Raw genomic sequence first — 27158 nt, forward strand, 5'->3', positions numbered from 1 at the left:
GGGACAAGGCGATTTAGTGTTAAAAAAGAAAAAAATGACGAATGCTCAGTAATACTGCTCAGGATTTACTGTACTTACTATTTGAAAAATAACGCTGGCTGATGGACACGAAGCTGCAACACGTTTGGAATTTTGATTTTATCAATTCGACAACTAGATATTCAAGCGCACTTGAAAAAAAAGAACAAAAAGAAAACTGAATTTTAATTTTTAAGCCACTTTCATCAAACAAAATTGATTACTTTGTAATGCATGTACAATTTAGGACATAGGTGCTGCTGGGATTGGCTTTGGCCTGCCAAAAATTGACAAATAATCCCACCTCCAGCCTCTAAGCATGATAGGTGCCACATGGTATAGACTGTCGAAGCTTCTGATTGTAACCACGGCATATTCTGAAAATTAAGTTAAATATCATTGGTCGTTCTTCGTCTGTTAATTTAACCTTAAATAACCAAGCATGACAATACCAAAAAAAAAGTAAGAGAAAAGACAAGTTCGGGCTAGAGAGAAGTTAGCCAGTAAACCTCAGAGCAAAAAGTCTAAAGATGGCCCTCTACGGTCGAACATGATTGATTCTGAAACATATCTGAATTTCAAACTGATCGACAGTGGAGGGAAGTAAAACCTGGCCCTCCAATGTCGAACATGATTTGTTTTGAAACAGGTTTGAATGTCGAACTGATCGAAAGTGGAGGGAAGTAAGACCATATGTACCAAACACTGTATTTAAGAAGATTTATTTATAAATCTTTATACGTAATCAAGTTAACGAGATATATTTAATTCCTTTCAGGTGTTCACGTTAAATACTTATCAAGGGTAGTTATGAGATACATTGTGTTGTTTTTTTTTTTTTTCAATCTCAGTGTGTACTTGAGTTCTTTCTATTTTAATTTTTCTAAACTTCTAGTGTTCGAAATTGTCAGTTATTCGACAATGGAATGTTCGGAAATAGACGGTCGCCTATATGGGGGAAAGTTTTGACTGCATAAACAAGGCACCAAATTGCGCAAATGACAAAGAACAATAACTAGCAAAAGCTAAAATATAAAAATAATTCGTACTAGATTAGAAAAAAATAACGAAGAATTAAGAGAATACTGTGCAAAAACTAAATCAGATAATAAATCTATATATAAAACCGAGTGACTCAGTAGAGGGACCGAGTAAAACTGTAGCTAGAATTAGTCTTCAATTTAATAGAACAAGGAAAATGGACCTGTTGATTCTGTTATGGAATACTTATCTGATAATAGCTAATCAGGGGTTATTTTGTTATAGAATTAATAAGTTATCTTTCATGTAAATTGTTTTTAATTGAAAATTTTAGTAACGTTCTAGATTGGATAGAAGGCACTCAATTGTATATCTGCAATTCTTTTTTTAGTTCTAGTTTCGTTTTGGGAATCGTTTTCTTTTAGTTTCTCGTTGCTTTAGAATTTATCTTATTTATTGTCTTCTTTCAAGTCCGCATTACTTTGAATTACCTTTTTTTTTCTATGCCATTCTTTTTATTGACACTGAAAAGGCCTGGCTGCTTATGCAGCGAAATATTACTGATAATTTTCTTTTTCTGAATTTTACTGGCAAAGTCTCCCGTTTGTTGGCATTTTCTGTCGTATATTCTGAGTTCTATTGCATGGACTCATAACCCAACTATTGGCAATTATCTAATTCCTAGGACTAGTGACATGCCGTCAAGTGATTATCGACTGTGCAAATCCTGCCTTAATAAATGCCGAACCGTTTAATTGCCTTGCCAATTATATAGTTTAATCGTTCACTTGCCAATATATTACTAAAGAATTTCAGTATCTCATAAGATAGTTTCGATTTAAAAGAAAAAAAGTACGCTAGCAAGTATCGACCTAACTTCTTCAAATCGCCTTAACCTTCAAAGGATGGAAAGTAATCACCTTTGCTTAAGTATGAAGTGCATTCTTTTTTCTTCTTTTAATATTACATAACATTCCTTTTCGTAGTCTGACAGTGGATGGTTCAGCCGTCGGTGTAAGAAAATTAATCATTCACGAAGCGCAATTTCATTTCTGTTGCCTTCCTTTATCAACGCTGCTTTCTACGAAGATGAACCAATTGTGCAGATAGTTATTGACGAGAGTCGTCGTCTTTTATATACAAGGTCAGATAAAGGCACACTAGTTTTGTTTGATCTTGGAGAAAATGGAAGCTCGGTCAGTCGTGTTGCGTATATGACCCTGCAAAATATTGCTGATGCTGCTCACAATATCGTGAGGTAAATTTTTGATTTATTATAATCATTTACTTTATGGTGGGGGATAAATAGTAGGCTAGATATTAGATGGGTATTAAAGTAATTCTTAAGGATGTTTTCTTGTTGCGTTTGTAGTCACGTTTGGTATAAATTGCCAGGGATGATAATGTCTAGTATATGATTTTGTTTCCGAAAGTTAAATGTATTCCTTCATACAAATTCAGAAGAATCTATTCTACCTTAGACTTTATTATTTGGTCCAAAAAATCATTTGTATAAATAAGCCGATTTCCATTGTATTTTTTTTATTTGTGGGCTCTTGCGGTTGAGCCTCACATCATGTATTTGGAAACCTCTTTTTTACCTAATAATTTCAAGGCTATGGTAACGGCTTATCTATGAATGCCACATCGTTCATAAAATTCCCTTTTATTACCTCTCCGGAAATGATGGGATTTTGAAATTTTACACCAGAGAGTGCATGACGACTGGGTCACTAAATCAAGAGTGAATTGAGTGTAAAGTCAGAATAATTTCTAGCTAAGTAGACTGATGATACGCTTAAAAATTGCCTCTAGAGGGATTTAATGACAGCCATAAGATAATGGAACGTAGTTATCCCAATAAGATCGGTTAGGATGATTACTTAAGCTAAAAAAAATACTAAGCTAGCATATTCTGGTCATTCTCTGATGACGAAATATTGAGACGTGTGTATGCGTCTCATTTTTTTTTTTTTTTTCTTTTATTTTTTTTTGTAATTTCATGAAAAAAAAGGGCGTAGTGAAACAATAATTTCGTTTTGACTTTAGACTATTTTAGTAAATTCAATTTGAAATAATTTACTCGTTAAGTTTAAAATATTGGAAATCTATTTCAAGTGACGCCCAATTGTTTGTGTAGTTAAATCAATTTTTGGGCCCACGATGCCTCCTCATTAATAATTAAAATGAATTTTTTGGTATATTGAAGGCATTTGATGCTTGTGATAACCAGATCCTATTGAAAAACTTGGAAAATGATGGCATTTGTGAGAATGCGTTGTGACTTTTTGATTTCCATATTAAGGGTTTATTCCTCTATTATGATTTTAGTGGGCAAAGGCAAGGTCCATTAACGGTTCATTATTTAAAATATATGGAGACCCACAGGGACCACTGTTGTGTGCATTATATATTAATGTCATTTACATAGCCCTTGGCCGGCTTCTTTCAGAATTCGGAGGTATCCTAACAGGAGAACCCTAATCACGCTCTAAATCTATTAGCGGCTGACGTATGCCCGAAGGTGGCAGCAGAAATAGAAAATGAATTATTAGCTTTAACAGTGAATAATATAGCATGAATAGAAAGGTCAATCATGTGAAGCTAAATTACATGAAGTTTAATTTGTTAATATTTTTTAAATTACCGAATTATTAACCTTGATTCAATGAGATTGGTGTTGGATCTTTCCGTGTTGAGTGTATAGATTCTATAAAATATATTCAGATAATAATGGACGAGATTTATAGTTTTTCAAGTTACATAAAGTGTAGATCATTCGAAATCGCTCGGAATATGCGGATTCTTAAAAAAAAAGAAATATTTTTCGTATCTAATATGCTTCAATTAATAAAAAAAGCATTTGATTGGTTTTGTTCCATGTGGCTATATTTTTTCGGAAACATCCAAAGTTACTACTTTCCCTTCAGTATTTGGAGGTTCAGGTTCTAAAAAATTGTGATAATCGGTATTTGCTGAGGAATAGTTATTATAGAACTAAAACTTAACCCCTTTCTGGCCCTGAATTTTTTGTCCGTATGATGTACGTCATTAAAATGCACTTTAAAGTTTTATTGGCCTGAACAAAATCTGAACAAAAAAGTCTTCATTAATCAGAAAACCAATTCGGAGGTCTGCATGGTCTGTATTTTTGATTCGCTGTGTTTTTCCTTCCATGTGGCAGTTTATTCCTTATGCTATTATCCAAGAGGCTAATAGCCCAAAATTATGAGGTTTGCCGAAAAACCACTGTATTGTTGGGTATGACCTATGATCTGTCTTTATTTTTAGCATGAAGAAAGGTTTCAGGCGGGATTTTTTTTTTTACTTTGGTTCTCTCTGCCGTTTTTACATAAAGAAAGAAAACGATCAAAAATGGGGTTTTTAAAGGCCAAATGAAAATACTGAAGAAAATACAGAAAGCGAATATTTCGAGAGAACAACCGCCTCTCTTCTTCAGCGCGAAATAATATGATCAAGGAAAAAGCAAAAACCAAAAAACAAACGTGGAAAGTACAACAGAACCAATGAAAAAAAAAAAACCGCCAAAAATTAAATAAAATTCATTAAAAGACCAAAAATTAAAAGAATTAAAATAAAATACTTAACAACAATAATGTGCGATTGACGGATACTAACGAACAGCTACATAACAACTGTTCGTTAGTATCCGTCGATGGCAGTTCATATGGTTATTATGACAGGCCAATGTGGTTTAACAAATTATCTTCTTGCGTTTTTATGGCACTTCGTATTAACCAAGTGACATAGTGATCGCAAATTTTCTCGGTCCGTCTGTCCCGGTTTTGCTACTTTAGGCACTTCCAGGTAAGCTAGGACAATGAAATTTGGTAGGCGTATCAGGGACCGGACCAGATTAAATTAGAAATAATAGTTTTTGCGATTTGACCATCTGGTGGGGGGGGGGTCGGTTAGAAAAAATAGAAAAAATGAAGTATTTTTAACTTACGAACGTGTGATGGGATCATAAGGAAATTTAGTGTTTGGAACGATATCGTGTCTCAGAGCTCTTATTTTAAATCCCGAAGAGATCCGGGAACATTGGGGGGAGTTGGGGGGGGGACCTAAAATCTTGGAAAACGCTTATAATGGAGGGATCGGGATGAAACTTGGTGGGAAAAATAAGCAGAAGTCCTAGATACGTGATTAACATAACCGGAACGGATCTGCTCTGTTTGGGGGAGTTGAGGGGGGGGTTAATTCTGAAAATTAGAAAAATGAGGTTTTTTTAACTTACGAAGGAGTGATCGGATCTTAATGAAATTTGAAGTTTAGAAGAATATCGTGTCTCATAGCTCTTATTTTAAATCCCGACTGGATCCGGTGACATTGGGGGAGATTGAGGGGGAACCTAAAATCTCGGAAAACGCTTAGAGTTGAGGGATCGGGATAAAACTTGGTGGGAAAAATAAGCACAAGTCCTAGATACGTGATAGACATAACCGGAATGAATTTGCTCTCTTTGGGGGAGTTGCGGGCAGGGTTAATTCTGAAAAAGTAGAAAAAATGAGGTGTTTTTAACTTACGAAGGCGTGATAGGATCTTAATGAAATTTGATTTTTGGAAGGATATTGTGTCTTAGTGCTCTTATTTTAAATCTCGACCGGATCTGGTGACTTTGGGGGGAGTTGGGGGGGGGGACCTAAAATCTTGGAAAACGCTTAGAGTGGAGGGATCGGGATGAATCTTGATGGTAAAAATAATCATTAGTCCTAGATACATGATTGAAATAACTGGAACGGATCCGCTCTCTTTGGGGGAGTTCGGGGAGGAGGGTTTATTCTGAAAAATAAAAAAATTAGGTATTTTTAACTTACGAAGGAGTGATCGGATCTTAATTAAATTTGATGTTTAGTAGGATATCGTATATCAGAGCTCTTATTTTAAATCTCGACAGGATCCGGTGAAGGGGAAGTTGGGGGGGGGGACCTAAAATCATGGAAAACGCTTAGAGTGGAAGGATCAGGATGAAACTTGGTGGGAAAATAAGCAGAAGTCCTAGATACGTGATTGACAAAATGGGAACGGATCTGCTCCGTTCCCGTTGTGACTTTAGGGGGAGCTGGGGGGGATCTAAAATCTTGGAAAATGCTTAGAGTGGAGGGATCGGGATGAAACTTGGTGGTAAAAATAATCATAAGTCCTAGATACGTGATTGAAATAATCGGAGCGGATCCGCTCTCTTTGGGGGAGTTGGGAGAGGAGGGTTAATTCTGAAAAATAAAAAAATGAGGCATTTTTAACTTACGAAGGAGTGATCGGATCTTGATGAAATTTGATGTTTAGAAGGACATCGTGTCTCAGAGATCTTATTTTAAACCCCGACCGGATCCAGTGAAGGGGAAGTTGGGGGGTCGGAACGTAAAATCTTGGAAAACGCTTAGAGTGGAGGGATTGGGATGAAACTTGGTGAGAAAGTAAAGCCCAAGTCCTAGATACGGGATTGACATATCCGGAACGGATCTGCTCTCTTTGGGGGAGTTGGGGGGAGGGTCAATTCTAAAAATAATTAACCCTCCCCAAATCTTGGAAAACGGGAGGGTTGACTTACGAAAGAGTGATCGTATCTTAATGAAATTTCATATTTAGAAGGAGCTCGAAACTTGGAAAACGCTCAAAGCGGAGAGATCGGGATGAAACTTGGTGGAAAGAACAACAACAAGTCCAAGATAGGTGACTGACATAACCGGACCGGATCCACTCTCTTTGGTGGAGCTGGGGGGGGGGAATAGTTCGGAAAAATTAGAAAAAATGAGGTATTTGTAACTTACGAACAGGTGATCAGATCTTAATGAAATTTGATATCTAGAAGGATCTTGTGTTCTAGAACTCTTATTTTAAATCTCGACCAGACCCGGTGATACTGAAGGAAGTTGGAGGGGGAAACCGGAATTCTTGGAAAACGTGAAAATCGAGGTATCTTACGAATTTGTGATCGGATCTTAATGAAACTTGATATATAGAAGAATCTTATGTCTCAGATGGTCTGTTTTCAATTCGAATCGGATCTGGGGACATAAAGGGTCGGGGCGGGGAAACAGAAATCTTGGAAACCAGAAATCTTGGAAAATCCTTAGAGTGGAGAGATCGGGATGAGACTTGATGGGAAGAATAAGCACAAGTTATCAAGTTCAAGTTAAGATAAAGTTAGATCTTAATGAAATATGATATTTAGAAGGAACTCATGTCTCAGAGCTCTTATTTCAAATCCCGAACAGATCTTTTGACATTGGGGGGAGTTGGAGGGAGAAACCGGAAATCTTGGACAATGCTTATAAATATCCTAGATACGTGATTGACGTAACCGGACTGGATCCGCTCTCTTTGGTGGAGTTAGGTGGTGGGGTTCAGTGCTTTGGCGAGTTTGGTGCTTCTGGACGTGCTAGGACGATGAAAATTGGTAGACATGTCAGGCAGTTGCACAGATTGACTTGATAAAGTCGTTTTCCCTGATTCGACCATCTGGGGGGCTGAAGGGAGAGAAAAAAATTAGAAATATTGAGGTATTTTTAACTTACGAGTGGGTGATCGGATCTTAATGAATTTTGATATTTAGAAGAACCTCGTGACTCAGAGCTCTTACCTATATCCCGATCGGCATTAACCCTCTGATTTTCCTTTTAAAGCAATCTATTGATTATTAGAATTTTGTTAGAGCTCATACCATATGAGCTCTTGGGTCTTCCAACCTCGTCACTAGTGCCATATGAGCTCTTAGCTCTTGTTTTCGAAGCGAGGACAATCTATTAACATTTTTAATGTTCTGTAGTCTTTCAGATGGTTGCGAAAGTAATCTGGTTTATAGGAAAATTTTCATTTTGTATTTTTTATTATTATTTTCTTGCAATAAATATTCTCTCTTTCCGAAAAATATGATAACATATGAACTTTTAATTAAAACTGTAAAAACTGGGGATTTTCCTTCTTGCACACAGTAATAAACCTCATGTCCAGAAGCCTTTTTCAACTGAAAAAGAGAAAATAAAAAAAGAAGATTATGGTAACCGTAATTGAAAATAAAAAAGCCCAAACTCTCTGACAAAAAAAAAAGAATATTTGTTATAATAAAAGTTTATTAAAAAATCTATGTATGTGAAATACAGTTGTGGTTTTTAAGCAATCCAATATGACGATCAATTTTCTAGTGCGTGTCTATGTTTAGATTATTGTTTATTTTCTGTGTCTCTTTTTTCCCTTGATAATTGCTATTAAAACCTTAAATTTGGACTTTAATTAGTGTATGCACCTATACACAAAACTTTTTTTTTCTTTTTTTTTCCGCTTCGTTTTCGTGATTTATGTAGCTGAGAAAAAATACAAAATACTTTAGTGGCTTAGTATTTTAAATTTTATTTATTATTAGTCTTTTAAAAACACAGAAGCTTATGTTTTGAAATCTTCAAGATTCTGGCTGTATTAGGGTCGTCATAAGTTCCACCATAAGATACGTGGGTAAATCCTGGGAAACCAAGTCGTTCTGTGTTAAGTCTTACTACTACTACTAATAACTTACTGCAGCACCAAGCCGCCTGAGGCCAACACAGCTACGCACGCTCCTCCTCCAACCTAATCTATTTAAAGCCTCCCTCTTTACACCCTTCCAGGAAGTTCCCATTTCCTTTAAATCTTTATTTAAGACATCCTCCCAACCCAGGTAAGGACGACCTGCTTTCCGTGTAGCCCCAGACGGTTGGCCAAAAAGGACAATCTTCGGTAATCTGTCATCCTTCATCCGTAGAACGTGGCCTAGCCATCTCAACCTTTCTTTCATTATAGCCCCAGAAAGCGGGATTGAACCACACTTTTCATACAACCTACTGTTTGAAATACGGTCAGTCTGCCGGGTACCCAGAACAATCCGTAGGCAATTTCTCTGGAAAACATCTAGTAAATTTTCATCTGCTTTTCGGAGTGCCCATGCTTCAGAGCCATATTTGACCACTGTCATCACTGTAGCTTCCAATATTCTAATGTTGGTTTGTAGACTTATCTTTCTATTCTACCAAACTTTATTTAACTGTAAAAAAACACCCTGAGCCTTATCTATTCTACTTTTAACATCTTCCCTGCTCCCACCATCTTTACAAATAATACTATCAAGGTAACTGAAGCTCCTAACCTGATCAATCTTTTCGTTACCTAATGTCACCTGTTCATCTTCACTTATTCCTAGCCTTAGTGACTTAGTCTTCTTAACATTAATTTTCAAGCGTATTTTAGCACCCTGAACTCGCAAAACCTCTAAAAATTCATTCATTTTGCTCACACTTTCATCTAATATGCTTAAATCATCAGAATAATCTAAGTCCAGGAGGGTTCTTCCTCCCCATTTGATTCCGTGGTCTCCAATTACCTTTCCTGTGCTCCTTAAGACGAAGTCCATCAAAATGATCCATATAAAGGGGGATAGAACACAACCCTGCTTAACTCCTGATTTAATACAAAACCAGTTGCTAACCTCATTTCCTACCTTAACCGCAGCAGTATTATTCTCGTACATAGCACAAATCACTTTAATGTATTTTTCTGGTATACCATATAACGATAAGACCTTTGTTAACGCTCTTCTATCAACAGAATCGAAAGCTTGCTCATAATCGATAAAAGTGAGGACCAAAGGTGTTGGACAACAAAGGGACTTCTCAATTATTAACCTAAGAGTGAAAACATGGTCGACACATCCTCTACCTTTTCTAAAACAGCATTGTTCTTCCCTTAAAACTTTGTCTACAGCATGTCTCAGTCTAAAAAGTATCATATTACTCAGTAATTTGCTACCTACAGAGACCAGACTAATGCCTCGATAATTATGACACTCACTCTTATCACCTTTCTTATACAGTGGTTTAATTAAGGTTTTCCTAAAATTATTGGGTACTTACCCTTTTTCAAAAATCATGTTCATAATCTTCAGTAGCTTATTCCTAACCTCAGAGCCACCATGTTTAAGAAACTCATTAATCATACTATCAGCACCTGGGGCCTTATTATTTTTTAATCCTCTTAGTACTGTCGCTAATTCTTCCTCACTAAACAAATCTTCCTTCACATCCAAGGTATCACAAACTTTTTCATTTTCATCTATATCTTTTCCTGCAACTGTATCTCGGTTTAGATTCTCAAAATTTTCCACCCATCTTTCTTTAACTTTTTCCTCATCACTAATTGTGGCCCAATTTCGATCTTTAACTGGGACTAGTCCGGATTGGCTACTCCCTTTCAATTTATTAACATGTCAGTATAATATTTTACTATTATGCCGTCTAGCCGTATCTTCCAGATGCTCAGCAATTTTATCCATGGCCTCCACTTCACATCTCCGTAGTTCATATTTTAATGCTTTCTCCACTTTCTTTACATTCCTTTTGTTTTCATACGACCTATCACTCCGATAATTCTTATACAAAAACGTCTACTCTCTATTAAACCTAAAGCTGTTTCACTAATATTCCTAGTTGCAGTCTTGACACTCTTCCCTAGGACACCATCAGCAACTTCGCAAATTGTTTTACTGGAATTATTCCATCCATCTTCCACATTGTCAAATTTTAAACTCTCAAGTTTAGTATTCAACTGTTCCTGGAATTTTTTTCTCAAATTTTCATCCTGAAGTCTACCAACATCATAACTTTCCGGGAGGGAGTTACCCTTCCGAAATTTCAGCTTTAAATTAACCTTAGACACTACTAGATGGTGATCATATACACCCTAGCACTCATATACACCCTAGTACCTTGTATTTATCCTGCTAGTCTTCTGTTTACAATAACATAATCAATAAGGTTTGCTGTCTTATCATCACGTGAATACCATGTCAACTTATGGGCCATTTTGTGACCAAACACCGTATTGGTTATAACTAGGTTGTCATACCTACAAAATTGCAAAAGCCTATAGCCATTACTGTTTTCTTTTCCTATACTAAATTTACCTAGGCTAGGATACCATCTATCCCTATTTCTACCAACCTGGGCATTAAAATCTCCTAGCAAAAACACCATATTTCTACCTGGTACCCTGTCTATTTGCTCCTGTAACTGTAAGTAAAATTCATCTGAGTCACTAATATCTCCATCAGTTGGTTCAAGGGGGGCATATACTACTATAACTGATACCCTGAACTTTTTAGTCATTAAATGAACAATTAGTATTCTGTTATTAATACCTTCCCAGCCTAAACAAGACTTAGCAGCTTCCTTATTCATCATGAGCCCTACTTCCTGTCTATGTGCCCCGTCCTTCCTGCCTGAGTAAACAAATTCTATGTCACCTAATTTCATGCTTCCTACCCCTGGGATATGAGTTTCTGAAACTCCTAAAAATCCAGTTCAAACCGTCTGAATTCGTCAGTCAAAATGTCGATGCGATAGTCATTTTTTAACGTCGTAACATTCCAAGTTCCAATTTTCATGTTCTTTAAATCTTTTAAATTATTTTGGCCTCAAGAAAAGCAGTGATCCCGGATACCAGTGCAGGATGGGGACCAACATATCTTCTCAAGTCTACACCGAATCACTTAAGCCGGCTTAGAACCGGACTGCAAGAAGTCCCTGGGACCTCCAGTAAGTTGGAGGCTTTGTGCAATCCTGGGCCCATCTTGGTCACAACATGGTTTTCAGCACTTGGCGATGATCTTCTATTAACAAGAGTCGAAATCCTGCACAGACAGTCCCAAGTCTATTACCTCTGACTCATTATATATTAATGCCTACAAATATTATGCTACTAGGGGGAGGCAGCCCATAGTTGATAAATTAGCTAGGAAGAGGTTTTTCAGCCTGAAAACGCCCATCAAAACAAACCAAGCCCAGACAAATATCCAATAATCAGAATACCGTACGAGTGCTGTGTTGTTTACTAAGCTATAATTTCCTCGAGGGGCGCCACTCCTCAAGTTGGAAAAATTGACCGCAAGTTTCCCAGTCTTGCAGGTACTCCGAAAGGGTCGAGGCAGCCCTTTACAGAGGCCGTTGTCCATAAATCTGGATCTTACGCCCTGTCGCAGTTTTCCTCCTATAGAGGATCCTCCCACGATGGTGTTCTGCATCACCATGCAATTTAACCCATTACTGGAGAGAAGGTTTGTAACTCATCTGACGTGTGAACACGGCAGTGGACCCTCTTGAGTGTACATTTAAGGGGCCTTCTTCTTCCTCCACCTGTAATTACGACCCCCAGGGGAGGGTTTCCCAGTTTCTATTATGGACCCCCCTGGGACAAGGTCCTACTTGGTCTAAGCCTCCTATGGAGCTACTCTACCTATCTCTAGGGCATTCCCCTATCTGTTGTCCTCTACCAAAACCTAGCATGATTATCTAATAATTAACTAACTAATGCAACTAATAAATGGTTGCAGTAAATTGCAACATTACTTTAATTTAGACTATAAAGTAAAGGACAAAAATAACATATACAAGCTCTGTTGTCCTCTGCTAAAACCTAGAATGCAAACTAATAATTAACTAACTATTGCAACTAATTAATAATTGTAATAAAGTATAACTTTCCTTTTAATTTATACCCTAAAATAAAGAAAACACAAAAAAGCTTTATTGTCCTCTACCAAAACCTAGCATGTTAACTAATAATTAACTAATACATAGCCCATTTGGCCTGATTGCAACACCTCACAAGCCAACACCCTATAGAAAACACCTTTGAGAATTTAAATTAAGAAGGAAACTTATTAGAAACTCTGCTAATACTGCAAAAGTAGACCTAAGTAGCCAATTTATCCTGTTTGAAACATCTCACAAGCCAACACCCTATATAAAACACCTTTGAGAATTTAATTTAAGAAGAAAACTTATTAGAAACTCTGCTAATACTGCAAAAGTAGACCTAAGTAGCCAATTTAGCCTGTTTGAAACATCTCACAAGCCAACACCCTATAGAAAACACCTTTGAGAATATAAATGAAGAAGTAAACTTATTAGAAACTCTGCTGGTACTGCAAAAGTAGACCTAAGTAGCCAATTTAGCCTGTTTGAAACATCTTACAAGCCAACACCCTATAGAAAACATCTCTGAGAATTTAAATTAAGAAGAAAACTTATTAGAAACTCTGCTAATACTGCAAAAGTAGACCTAAGTAGCCAATTTAGCCTGTTTGAAACATCTCACAAGCCAACACCCTATAGAAAACACCTTTGAGAATTTAATTTAAGAAGAAAACTTATTAGAAACTCTGCTAATACTGCAAAAGTAGACCTATGTAGCCAAGGTAGCCAATGTTAAGTCTTACCAGAGCAGAAATTGTAATATTGCATTAAGCGAAGAAGGAGTGTCCTACTCCAAAGTTGGAGGTAAGGGGCCATTAGGCTGTTAATCTTAGAAGACCATCAAAATAAATAAGTATCATCCTTATTCTTTTCAACCTTTGGCTCCCTCCCCCACTCTAGGAAGAAATTTTTATGGTTTCCCTCCTACCCCCCCTCCAAAAAAAATAAGGGACGCCAGTGAAAGAAGGTACCTTGCCAAGCCTATATTAAACTTAAGTGTGTTTCGTTTTTAAGAAGGAGGAAGATATGACGATCTATTGCCTTCTATTTATCGTATTTTTTTCCATGTTGCAATCCTGTTGCCAAAATCACGGACTTATGGTGTAAAAAGAGAAACACTTGAAGTGACACTTTTATGAGACTAAAAATGATACTGCTATGCTCAAGAAAAATTATTCATGACAAAAGCTAACCAATTAAAAAGAACAATAATAATAATATAGTATTTCAAAGCTTTTAACCCATTGGGCAAATAATCGATTAACGGACACCACTTTCTTTAATATTTTTAAGAAAGTAGTTTAGGTATTTGAGCAAAACTTCAATGGATTTCAAAGAACGGCATAGAAAGAAGATTGAGAGGACTTGGGAGACTAAAAAGAAAATATTGAAAAAAAAAATACTTGTCAATTTTACTGAACTGAGAAAATTTAAACACACGTTTAAGTAGGGCTGACAAACAGTAATGGTAATCATTTAGAAGTGCAGTTGGTAGGATAAAGGAATAACAGAAATATGTTCCAAGTTATATTTGTTTACAGACTTGTGCTCTAAGGGTACGACATGAGCCATTTTATAAATACAATAGTACATTTGTTTATACTTATTTGTTGCTTTACATAAAATGAAATTGTGAAATGCCATTCAGTTTTGTATTTTTTATTCAGTTACCCTTTCATTGCTACCTCGAAAGGGTCCTTATTTTAGTTTCAGTGTTTATTCTGAGATATGTTCTATTGTCCTTTGGACTTTTTTCTGCATTTTTTTATTATTCTGCACTGAGAATGGTTGAGCGGAGGTATCAATTGAAATATTTGTACAATTGTTTGTTTTGTTTTTTTCTGGCTGATTATTGTCCTCGTTTCCCTCTTCTTTGTGATTATTTGTTTTCTCAGACATTGTTTATTTATTCAGTTGCACTTCATTCGCTAAATGAATGACCCTTTATTCAAGATGAATTCAGAAAAAGATAGGGGAGGGGTATCAAGCAAAAAGCTCATTGAAATAGCCGATGGAATTTTCTAAGAGCTATTTGTTAACGTGTTAATCCTCTAATTTCTGACAAATAAAGTGATTTTGATTTTACAGCACAATTGACAAAACTTGTTTTCGGCCTCTTGCTGGTATATCACTCATCGAATCAAGTGAGTCCCCTGAATTGAATCTTGTTGCCTTTAGCACCTCAGGTGTTAGAATGTATTTTACGTGCTTGCCGTTCAACGCCATTATTGGGGCACCTTTAACTAGTCCCGTTCAGAGGTATTCTGGTCTCACTTTAACTCATATTCGACTGCCACCTGGTTTTTCTGTTAGTTCTACCTCTCAAAAGCCCAGTAATGTTCGTGCTAGCTACTATTGTAAAGGTAAGTGTCAATTTTAACTTTAGATTTCAATTTCATGAACGTTAACTAATATTATATTATGCAAAATCCCATTTTGTCTGATGCAGAGCGGAAAGAAATGCTATTCATTAGTTTAATATAAGAAAGTGTATATAAAGATTATTTATTAGATACAAAATATCTTTAGTTTCAAATATATATAGATTAGGGAGACAAATTTTGAGCCATTTGAATATAATCAACATAACGTGAAAGAGAAAATATTAAGTGTTTTTTTTTGTTTCTTTTTTTTTTTGGGGGGGGGGGTTGAGGATGGAGCATAGTACATTCCATTATGTTTTTTTTTTTATTGTTATTTGTTTGTTAATACTTGTCGGGCTACCTTCTGTGCACTGTTTACCCAGGATTATTTTTCTGGTCTATTCTTTCCTTTTCTAGTTCTCTGAAAGAAAAGCTAAGGTAAACCCGGTATCTAAGGTAATAAAAAGTAGTTGTAGAGGAGGAGCGTGGCGGTCTTTAGGAGTGAAGTGGGAGCCGTTTTGCGTGATAGTGAAGAATCTTTATGGGTCTCAGTGTCTATTGTGTCACAGAGCCGTGTCTTTTAAGTTAATTTACTTCGTTTTCTTTTTATAATAAACCCGATTGAACTTGAAACTTGGTTTTATTTTTTCATTTATTTGTATACTTTTTTGTTCGTGTTGGAAACTAAATTCTCTTCTTCGGTATACCCTTTGATTCAGCACATAATTCCATTTATTTCTTATAGTAGAACTTGATAACAATATTCGTGAGCAAATATCAATTGACTGAGTAGATGAGAAAAGAGATCAGGAATGCACAAGTCTAAATATATTGACGGAAGCCATCAGCTGGTCAACCCAATTTAATCTTGACATTCTAACAACTTTGTTGTCAAAAAATTTGAACTGATCAATTTTTCAAGAGAAGCACATCCTTAAACTCGGTTATGAACTTTATTCTCTATCTACTTTTACGCAATGTTTATTGAGAAACAACAAAACAAGTTGGTAGCACTTACATCTTCTTTTAGGTATGAATAACATCTGAAGTTGTGCAGTGGTTAGCCCTATTGCTGAATTAACGATTATTAGTGATTATTAGTAAGTTCAATATGGGTTCTAAGGAGTCTAGTCGTCCAAGGAAGGTAAATTGCCGGTAACACAGCCAAATTGAGAAAAAAATGCATAAGAAAAAAGACAAGAGTTGTTTATGTGTGATTGAATAGCCGTATTTACGGTGTCAAATATGCCAATCCGTGCATAATTACTTCATTATATCATGTATATGTGTAAAAACTCGGTTAAAGGCAAGAAAAAGAAGAAGAGCTTGCTATAAAGTTTTGGAATGTTTATATTATTTTTTTTTTCTTATTAGAACCTTATCTTCTTTTTTGTCTTCATAGGCACTTCCATATTGTCTTCACCTCATGCGGATGACACCGATTCTATTTGGGTCGCATCGAGTGACATGTTTCCATTTTCGCAGACACTTACAGAGGGGTTCAGTGTTGAACAATTGGATGGTCGTGTTTGTGATATAGTGCTGGACGGTGTTAGAAATTCGATTGTTGGAGGTCTAAAAATGGAACCCCCAGCAGTTGTTGTTCAGCATTCACGTCCACCAGCAAATTTTGTGATTCTCACGAGTCAGGTAAGCCGTCTTCGCGCCCCCCCCCCAAGCCCCCCCGCGCGCGTAAGTCGTTACGCGCCATATTAGTTACGCGCCATTGTAGTTGTGTCCCTATGTCCCACCTGTGAATATAGATATATATATATATATATATGTTTTTAACTACGTAAAACTTGCGAATATACAACATTCTTTGCTGTCCCATTGTCTGTGCATATAAATAGATTGTTTACCGACTCTTGAAAATGCAACATATAATGGTCCATGGGAAAACAATCCGTATTCAGATCTATACCTCATGATTCTAATGATTGCCCTTGAGCTTTGTTGATGGTGATTGCTAATCTACCATTCCCTGTGTCGCCATCGTCATTTATATATCCCCTTGTGCCCCCTGGCATCCCCTTTGTAGTTTTGTCCCTGTGTCCCGGTCGTCATTTGTGTCCCGGTGTCCCAGTCTGTGATTTATCTTTGAGTGTCCCGGGCGTCATTTATATTCCATGTGTCCCGGTGTCTCGGTCGTCATTTATATCCCCCTGTGCCCCCCGGCGTCCCCGTTGTAGTTGTGTCCCTGTGTCCCGGTCGTCATTTATATTCCCTGTGTCCCGGTCGTCATTTGTATCCCGGTGTCCCGGTCTGTATATACATTCGTTTTTTAGTTTTGTTTTTCTCCTTTATTTTTTTCCTTTTTTATTTTTTTTCTTTTTTAGTTTATTTAGATTTTTAGATTTTTTAGTTTTTTTATTAGTTTTTCTTTTTTTTTTCTTTTTAGTTTTTTTGTAGTTTTTACCTTTTTTTTAGTTTTTTTAGTTTTTTTACTTATATCCTGGTCGTCATTTATACTCCCTGTGTCCCGGTCGTCATTTGTGTCCCGGTGCTTTGTTGATTGCTAATCGAACATTCCTTTTGTCCCGGTCGCTTTCTCTTTGAGTGTCGTCATTCATATTCCCTATGTGCCGGTGTCCAGTTTTTTTTTAGTTTTTAAGCTTTTTTAGATTTTTTTATTTTGTTTTCTTTCTTTTTTTTTGTAGTTTTTACCTTCTTTAGATTTTTGCTTCTTTTATTTTTTTAGCTTTTTTAGTTTTTTTTCGTTTTTTCTTTTTAGTTTTTTTGTAGTTTTTATCTTTTTTATTTTTTTGTATTTTTATTCATATTTTTTTAGTTTTCTTTTTCTCTTTTATTTTTCAGTCTTTTCCTTTTTTTAGTTTTTTTCTTTTTTAGTTTTTAGTTTTTTTTAGTTTTTTACCTTTTTTTAGTTTTTTTAGTTTTTTAGATTTTTTAGTTTTTTTATTAGTTTTTAGTTTTTTTTGTAGTTTTTGCCTTTTTTTAGTTTTTTCAGTTTTTTTTAGTTTTTAGTTTTTTACCTTTTTTTAGTTTTTTTTTCTTTTTAGTTTTTTTTGTAGTTTTTACCTTTTTTAGTTTTTTTTCTTATTTTGTATTAGTGTGAAATAATTCAGACGTCATATGCGGACAAACATGACGTCACCTGATCCATCCACAGATCCACAGACAACTTATTTTTATATATATAGATATTCGGCATTATCCTTACAATCTTGTCACGAATATTTATAGAGTTTATATATATATATATATATATATATATATATATATATATATATATATATATATATATATATATATATATATATATATATATATATATATATATATATATATATATATATATATATATATATATATATATATATATATATATATATATATATATATATATATATATATATATATATATATATATATAAGTAACTAGTATCAACTACTTATTGTAGCACCAAATTGCATGAGGGTAATAGAGTTACGCCTATATCCTTCTGGATCAGTCTTTAATACCTCCTATATCCTTTTTTACGATACTAACCGATCCATTTGACAACGTCCTACATTTCGCTTAGCCTGGGATAAATTGCTGTAAATCAGGCGATAATTATTGATAAAACCTAGCCTAACAATCTTAATCTGTCTCTCATTAATGTCCTAGAAAGAGGTATCGAACCGTGTTTTTATTGTCGTCATTAAGTCATTTTTTGTCGTCAAAACTAGCGTATCTTCCTCAAGCTTTCGAAGCGCAATCGTCTCGGAAGGATACCCAACAACTTTTACTGCCTAACTTCCAGTATCCTCGTCATAGTTCGAAAATATATCTTGCCATCCTTACTGAAACTGCTTCGTAGGTAAGTAGAAATATCCACCCCGTCGATCTCCTTGCTACCTAGCATTTTCCCTTTATTTTAATTTCTTTATTATTTAATTGACTTCTTTTTCTTAACATTTTTAAACCTATATCACATTGAACTCTCAAAACCTCCAAAAATGAGTTAATTTTGTTAACTTTTTTTCTAGTGCACTCAAGTCATTTTGTATAATCTAAGTGTACTAGAGTTTTACCTTCTGTTTGCTACCATTTTCTCCCTTCGCCTTTGTTGAGCTCGCTGGCAAGTTGGATACAGTGTATCTTTTCCCTTTTTTAAAACTACTCTCCTCATCTCTGAACATTTTATTCACTGAGTCTCAGAGTTTAATAAGTGTCGTCATGTATCAATTAACTTCACATAGAAATCAAGCTAATGTCACTGCAATTTCCATATTTATTGTTATCACTTTTCTTATTATATGTCTAATTCAACTTTTACTAAAATCTCTAGTCACTTCTCTTAGTTTTTAGTATCTCAATTTTAATTGGCTTTATGTGCTGATTCCGTATATATAAAATTCATTGAGCTTAATGTTACCCATCAAAAGCTACGCGTCTGAAAATAAATCGTCAGATTTTCGAAGAAAGAGTAACACCCCCAAAGTGAGCTTAATGAAAATCACGTCATTAGATTCATCATATCAGAGAACCTTTATATAGAGGTTTCAAGCTCCCTTCCACAAAAATGTGGAATTTTGTTGTTGTTTTTTCTTTATCCATGGGTGATCGTATTGAGCCGATGGTTTCAGAAAATCAAGAGGAGCCTCATTCGAACGGAAATTAAAAGTTATAGTGCACCTTTTTAGTGTCAAAAAGGATTTTATCATGGAAAAGTGGCGTTTTCTTCCATTTTGTATGACTGAACTATGATTTTGTCAAAGGTGGAAAAGTTGGTTTTGGAAAAGGTAGATTGGAAAATATTCATCATTTCTGACGAATATTTCTTGAATCCCGGAAATATTTCGGGTCCACGCCTTTGTTTTAGTGTTGGGGGGGGGGTATAATAGTTATAATAGTTATATCTTTTTCTGTGTAGCATTAAATATTAAATTCACATGCCTACCGGCACAGAGGTGGAAAAGATGAGGCGGGGTATCTTTAGCCTTTGGTGGGGAGGGGATAGGTAGTGCTGCAAAGATCTTTGTTGTTTGTAATTTCGAATGGTAATATTTTTCTTTTCCTGTTTATATACTATGTTTAAATGTTTTTAAACATACGTATATGATATATTTAAACATCTGGTCAACCTATCGTAGAGGTCGCGATGGCTTTAGTGGCGCATAATTTCCATCCTTATGAACAAAGATCTTTCTCCATCCACCTGGAATTCTGTAGTAAAAAATATTTTAAAGGACTTTTTCAACAAAACCACTGTTCATCGCAAATTGTGACTAAAAATCTATATTTTGTCCAAAGTTTCAATTAGGGTAGTGTCCAACATTTTAATTCTTCAGCAGAAAATTGAAAAAGCAGGGCACTGCGAACAAATAATTGAACAAGTCCTGTGGTGGCGCAGTGGATTTGACGTTAGCTTGGTAATACGGGACCCAGAGATCGAATCACGCTGCAGGAATGCGATGCAGGGCCGACGTAGGGACCATAGTAGTCAAGAAGCGTCGTTAATTTTTAAATAAATAAAATAATTGAACAAAACAAAGTTTTTCCAATTGAGATAAAGAGCGAAGTTAGAACTTAAAACGAACAAAAATAATTCCTTCAATACCTATCTAACATATATCAACAAAACTATTACAAATAAATCAACTGGTGATATTTCTCTATCTTTGTAGGATTATAGAAAGCTAGCGCTTTACTGAAAACACAAAACAATATATGAGTTTTGGTACGGTAACTGTAAACCATTGAAGCACAGTTTTAACAGTATAAAAGTAAAGCATTTTTTGATTATTGCTTTTTTTTCGTTTAATTTGGCATCACTTCTGCATAATGAGCTCAGTTCAATGGTTGACGGTCCTTCTGGATCTGAAAAGGACATTTCATGATTTTTTTTTGTAGACAAATTCGAAGTGAAGGAATCTTATTAGTATTAAGAATACAGACTCGCTTTAGAATTTATATCGCAACTTGAAATTCCTGGTTTTTTAGAGAGGAATAACTGGATTTCCAGAGTTCATATTACGGTTGATATGTTCTTCATTTCGAGCAATATTAGGTGAAACCAATATATTTTACCTGATAGATCAATCCATTATTTTGTATGCTGTTTAATGACTTTAAACATATTATTTTCATGTGTAAGATTTAAGATAATTTTAATTGTCTACTGAAAGTTACTGATATCACAGCTCCTGTAAGACTATGAAAAGTGTTACAGATTGCTGTGTGGCTACGTATTTACTTTTGACTCCTGAATAAATATTTATGTTTTTTATACTTGGCTTTTGTGTTTTCAGTAAAGCGCTTATTTTCTGTAATCCTACAAACGTAGGGAAATATCACCATTTGATTATATTCACTCTATTTTTATTGACATATGTTAGACAGGCTGTGAAACAATAATTTTGTTCGTTTTAAGTTTCAACGTCGCTCTTCACTTCCCTCGGTAAAACTTCGTTTTTTTAAAAATTTATCTGCTCGTTTTTGATAAAAATTTAATTTAGAAGAGATACTTCCACGATCTTTTTTATTTAAACGGCATAATTTCTGTTTGTTTAATATTCGTTTCAGTTATGATATTCATCCTTAGTTTCAGTGGAAATTTATTCTTTTATATAATTTCAAATCAGCTCTAATTTAGGGGAGATAAGACACCTCAACCCTTATTAAGCAGCTGAACAAAGAAGCCGTACAAAAATTGAAGGAAAAAATAAGTTTAGTGTTCACAAAAATTAACATCGAAACATAGTGTCGTTTCTTTTTGTATTCTTTTTTAAAGAATTTGATTTTTAATTCTTTGATTTAAAAAATTAAATGTAGTAGCTCCAGGAGAGTTGCTTCGACACAAAAGGTTAACTAAGCGGACAGGTTTGCATATCCACATGTTTGTGGAAAATTTTGCTAGGCCAACAGAAATTTGCCTTTAGGCTTAGGGAGTTATTTGACCTGTTCCTATATAGAAAAGCCACTCATGACTTAGAAGTGCACCGAAATTTCAAAAAAGATAATTTCTTGTGTAGCTACGATAAATGGTATTATAAACTAAGTTTTTTTTTCATTTCAAAAAATTTGGAAAGAATTACTTGAATTCTCCTACAGAACTGTTTTCGTTATGTCTTTCTTCCTCTTTGGATACACAATCTTACGTATGGAGAGATATTACGGTGGGATTATCAAGTAAATTATTTGAATAAGTAAGTATAACAATAAGTAATCCTTCTTTTGATATACAACTTTGAGCGGTTCCAGAACCACGTGCCTACACTTCTCTAACCATGAAGTGGCAAGGGGTTGGTGTCAGGGGTTTAATTTGTTATGGGGTATAGGGGGCAACTGCCCCTCCCAGACCTCAGTTTTTCTTCAGATCCCGGTTTTCCAGCCATTTGCTGGGAAATGACTGAGAAACCAGATCCAAGTTATTTGAGGAAACTGGCTCCAACTTTTTCCTCCCCCACGAGATTTTGACAAATTTATGCCATTCGTTGGGGTATGGATTTAGTTATCCACTAAAAATGTCGTTGCAAACCATGAACTGGATGACCTCTATTCCCTTTTGAATAAAATGCTTGACAAAATACCTTTCCGGGGCATGCTTTAAAAAATGAATGCACCATGTTTACAAAATAGTGAAATTATCTGGTAATGACTATATAGAAGGGACAAAATCGGGACAAAAACAAGCAGGAATTGTATGCAAGACACTCTAATTTGAAGTCCAACGATGCACTAATAGAACCACAGCTCTAATAATCTAATTTGATATATTGGTGCTTGTACCTTAATTCCGTAGCTTATTAAGGAGGATTTGAGGAGGAACATACGGGAGGTGTTCGTGCAAGCCTCCAGTTAAGGGTTTTGGACCATAATTATTGCAATGATAATATCGTTTTGTACTTCCAAGCCTTTCTACTTAAGAAATGATACCAAAAGTGATGTTTTTAGTGCTGTGTCACACTTACGGATGATAGAATTGGTGAAAATTATGTAGATATGACCAATAACTTTCAAATTAGCCATTAAACGTCACTCTAAAAAGTTCTGTTAGCCCTAACTGTTCCACTTGAGACACGCCACCAAAAGTACCGTTTTTAGTACCATTATGAACTTTCTGATGGTGAGCTTTATAGGAAGGACGTGGATATGAGCAGTATCTTTTATACGAGCTATTAAGAATCTGTGTACCTGCGATACCAATACGCGCAATACCAATGCGCCTCTGCCGATACGCGTAATATCAATACGTCCGATACCGATACAGCATGCAGTCGTTTCCACAGGGACTATTGAGAGTCATATTATCACCAAAACCATATATATCGAACCTTTGAACTATGTTGAACAAAATGGCTATCTCAAAATTTTGATTGGATAGATTTGGGAAGAGGTGGCTAGTTGCCCTCCAATCTTTTTGGTCACTTAAAAAGGACACTAGCAAATTTAATTTCCGTTCAAATGAGCCATTAAACATCTCTCTATGATGCTTTGGTCGTTCGCTAGCCCAAGTGAAAAAAAGAAAAAGAAAAAAAAAGAGTCACATCAGAGCTACCAAACAAAAAATTGATTTTCCTTGCTGTTCTAGGTGAAAGACTGTAACTGTCATACCAAAGGTTTTCGACCATGCTGATTCCAATAACACATTTTTTTTTTATTTCGATCTGACGCTGTTTTCAAGGGGCTTCAGGCTCTTTTTCGAAATCGCCATAAATTTATGTTCGCAATAAACTTTTAATTTTAAGATTAACCAAAGCAATAGCTACCATTCATGATTCAGTGCCAGATGGCATTTTTTCTCACTGGGCAGTTTTTTCAAAAACGTCTTTTTAACTTTTGGTTTCTATAGGCTGTGGTTCGCTCTTTACTAGGTTGCAGTTACTGCTGCAGCCATGATTTACACTTATAGATATATACAATTTAACTGTTATAAATCGGGCGTCTGTGGGGTCGGTACCCTTCATCGTTTGTTCGTTAGTTCTGTGCAGGAATTGATAAATGATAAGAAATTAAATTTAAAACCTCGGGCTTTTCAGCTGAAAGTAAAGACCAACAGTAAAACTTAGAAACAAACAGAAATTATGCTGTAGATGAGGGGACTGTCACCGCCTTAACTGCTCACTATCTTCGCTAAAGTTCGACTTTTGACCCGATTCTTTAACAATAACTGCTGAAGCGCAAGGGCCGTCGGATTGGAATAAGAAGCTTTTTAAAGTGCGAAAAACTTTAGCATTTCGAGCGAGAGGTTGAGAATTATTCACGGAACAATTCCTTTAATTTTCAGCTATTGCTCCTTACTTCCAAATAAAAAAAGAAAACTATTTTTGTTTAATTATCATCCTGGAGTCTGTCCAAGGAATGCCCATCTCTAAAGTAGTTACCATTTTTAAATTTCAGCTTTGTGTTGGCTTTAAATACTACTGCAGCAGATAATAATTCTTTATAACATCAGTAATAGCACTGCTTATCTGTTTAAAATAATGTAATCAATAGATTAGCCATCTTAGAGTCATGCGAGCACAATGTTAAGTTATATCCCATTTTATAACCGAACACTGATTTGCTTGTAGTTCGACTGTTAATCTATAAAATGGTAGCAGTCTATTTCCACTGCTGTTTTCCTTCCTTGCACCAAATTAGCCTATGCTAGGATACTGTCTATCCATATTTGTACCAGCCTGTGCACTAAAGTCCCTTAATAAAATATAATATTTGTGCCATAGCTCTTGTTCCTGTTACTAAATACAAATTTCGTCTACTGTTATCTCAATCAGTCGGCCCTAAAGGAGAAACTCCACTACGACTGATATCTGGCAGATTTAATCATAAATCGTGCTGCTAGAATTATATTATTAACACCTTCCCCACTTAAACGAGACTTAAAAGTTTCCATATTCATCATCACCTATTTTCATGTTCCTGAATCCTGAGAGGTGTTTTCTCGCCTTTTAAGTTTTAGCATCACCTGTCGCAATTTTCACGATATCAAACAGTTCGTGGTAACGAACTGTAGTAAGGAGCGACCCGGCTCAAGAGTAACCATTATAATACTTCTTGTAAATATATTCGTTAAAAATACTTCTTGTAAAATCTAGCACAGCGATTCTTGTAATTTTCAAGTTGGCTCACTTTGTTAAATTCAATTTCTTTTAGCATTTTATTGAACGGCTTTTCTTGATGCGAATTTTATTTGTAGCTAGACATTTCCCAATCTTTTTTACAATGCTTCGCAACTTAATTTAAAAAAATCTTAAATACTGTTATTTTATACTAGGACGCTGCCAAAATAATTTTTGCTGTGTGCATGAAAGAACCTTCAGTTTTAGAGAACACAGTAAACAGTGATAATTTTTCATCTCTATTAAGGAAAGTGTCGGGAAAGTTCAATGGCATTAGAAAGCATCCTATAAATTATTGTTGTCAATAACCATACCATTTCTAGTACACTATATGCAGATCCTTGAAAGCTCTTCTTGATATATGCCTGCCCCTGGTTGTAGATTAGGGACCTTGGTAAAAAAAAATTACTCGCATCAGCACAGATCTATGAATACCCTGTGGACTGCAATCCAATACATCATTAACTCAAGCAATAAATAATAAAAGAGTTGGCTTTAACTGTACCTCCTAATGTTAAAAGTATTGTACCTTTTATGGGTCCAGTTTAAACTTATGTATGACTTCTACAAAAACAACTGTTTGCTTATCATATAACAGTGTTTGTGTCCCGTACCCGTTGAAAATATTTCGCTCTTTTACGAGTTTGGCTTCAAGTTCTCATGACGCTGTGTTGCTAATGTGGCTACACTTGTAATCCTTTGCCAAAACTGCAGGGAGTGGGGAGTAGGAATTTTAAGAAGACTAGTGGGAGGATTGCTCTCCTGATTATCTAGATTTTTTTTTAGATTTAGTCTATTGTATTTCTCTTGTAAGTTGCAGGTTTTTGTTTCATTCAACCCCCCACCCAAGAAGTTATGTTATGAAAAAATAGTACCCTGTATACGTAGCTCTGAATCCTTATCTCTATTATTGGACTGTGAAACTTTATTCAAAGCTGGGCATGGTATATAAGCAGGGTTCAGACAGAAGGTGGGAATGGAAAAAAGGTAAATCATATAAAAGATATGGAAAACTGGGAAAACTAGACGCTTATCGTGATGAATCCAGCAACCCGTTTCTGCGTACATTCTTGCGTTGAGCAAAATCAGGGACTAACGAATCCTAATTAATCAAACAGTGCTTCCTAATGAGCCGAAAGTCGGGAGCAACTCGACCCGATTGTAATTGGAACCCTAACAAAAAAAAAGAAATTTTGGCAACAATTAACCCAACAAAAGAATTGGCTTTATGCTACAGGGGGATCTTATCGAACAAGGGTCCTAAAAAATCGGGAAGGGGCTCGTCCGAACGGAAGTTAAAAGTTCTAGTGCCATTTTTATGCGATCAAAAAGACTAGAGGGTGACTGGCCCCCCACGCTCCTCTCCATTTGAAGTTTTGAGATAACCGTTTGGTTCACGGTTCAGCATAGTTGAAGGGTTCAATAACTATGCCTCTAGGGATGACATGGCCCTCGCAGCCTCTGTGAAAAGGCTTGTAAATTCTGTAATCTGCCGATTGTTCATATATATTATTTCTTATTGTTATTGTGCTAAGCTGCTTGTTTCCAACAGACTCACTGCGGTTTTCGCAAAAGTTTTGTCTGTGTTACATTTTTTCTAACTACGTGCAAAAAGGTAGGTGCGCTGCCCGATGATATTATTTCCGGTTTGTGTTGTGTCTGTATCTATGGGTAGAAATTGTATCCTCATATTTGTTTATGGCTTAGTTATGTCGGTTTGAAACGTATAGAGCTTGCCGCCAAACTACCCCAGTCGATATAAAGATCACTTCACATTCCGTTTTGTCCTTACTCCCTCTTCTTCACACTAAGTTCTGCAAGGCTTAATGACCCTGCGTGCGTAAAACCTTACGTAAATGTAAGCGTGAGACAGAACGAAATACAAGAGCCTTACCGGAGGAACTTGGATAAATTTCAACTTCTTACGTTTACAAGAAAAAAAATAATCTTTTCGCTGAAAAAAATAATTGAGTATGCCGACAAAAATGGATATTTGTATAGCTAAAAGGACCCTGCTTTCAAAGAAAAACTTAGCAGAACTAAATAAATTTTCAAAAATTAAATGGAGAAAATTTTTCCCTTGTAAAAAATGTATGACAGAATAACGTTCCAATGTCAAGGGAATAGTTTCGAAATAAAGGGAGATGAACGTAAGAACTGTAAAATAAAATGTAATAACCTTAACATTAAACGTAACATAAAG

The 27158-nt window shown here is 35.5% G+C and overlaps 1 protein-coding gene and 1 long non-coding RNA gene across 7 annotated transcripts in view; one reads left to right on the top strand and one right to left on the bottom strand.

The window, feature by feature from the left end:
• The window catches only part of LOC136030967 (nuclear pore complex protein Nup155-like), an 88830-nt gene that overhangs the window by 40678 nt on the left and 20994 nt on the right, over nt 1-27158 (top strand). For 5 of the 6 annotated variants that reach the window (XM_065710112.1, XM_065710111.1, XM_065710114.1 and 2 more), the window contains 3 exons: nt 1986-2257; nt 14610-14884; nt 16287-16534. In XM_065710112.1, the coding sequence (XP_065566184.1) occupies nt 1986-2257; nt 14610-14884; nt 16287-16534 (795 nt within the window). Of the gene's footprint in view, nt 1-1985; nt 2258-14609; nt 14885-16286; nt 16535-21486; nt 21639-27158 lie in introns of those variants that run through there. The other variant, XM_065710116.1, reaches the window with a different exon arrangement.
• On the bottom strand, nt 183-25551 carry LOC136030970 (uncharacterized). The gene is made up of 2 exons (XR_010618404.1): nt 25485-25551; nt 183-395 (listed from the first exon to the last, which is right to left on the bottom strand). It is a non-coding gene; the product is annotated as an uncharacterized LOC136030970 (long non-coding RNA).

This window comes from Artemia franciscana, chromosome 9 (genome assembly GCF_032884065.1).
Source record: "Artemia franciscana chromosome 9, ASM3288406v1, whole genome shotgun sequence".
Taxonomy (NCBI): Eukaryota; Metazoa; Arthropoda; class Branchiopoda; order Anostraca; family Artemiidae; genus Artemia; species Artemia franciscana.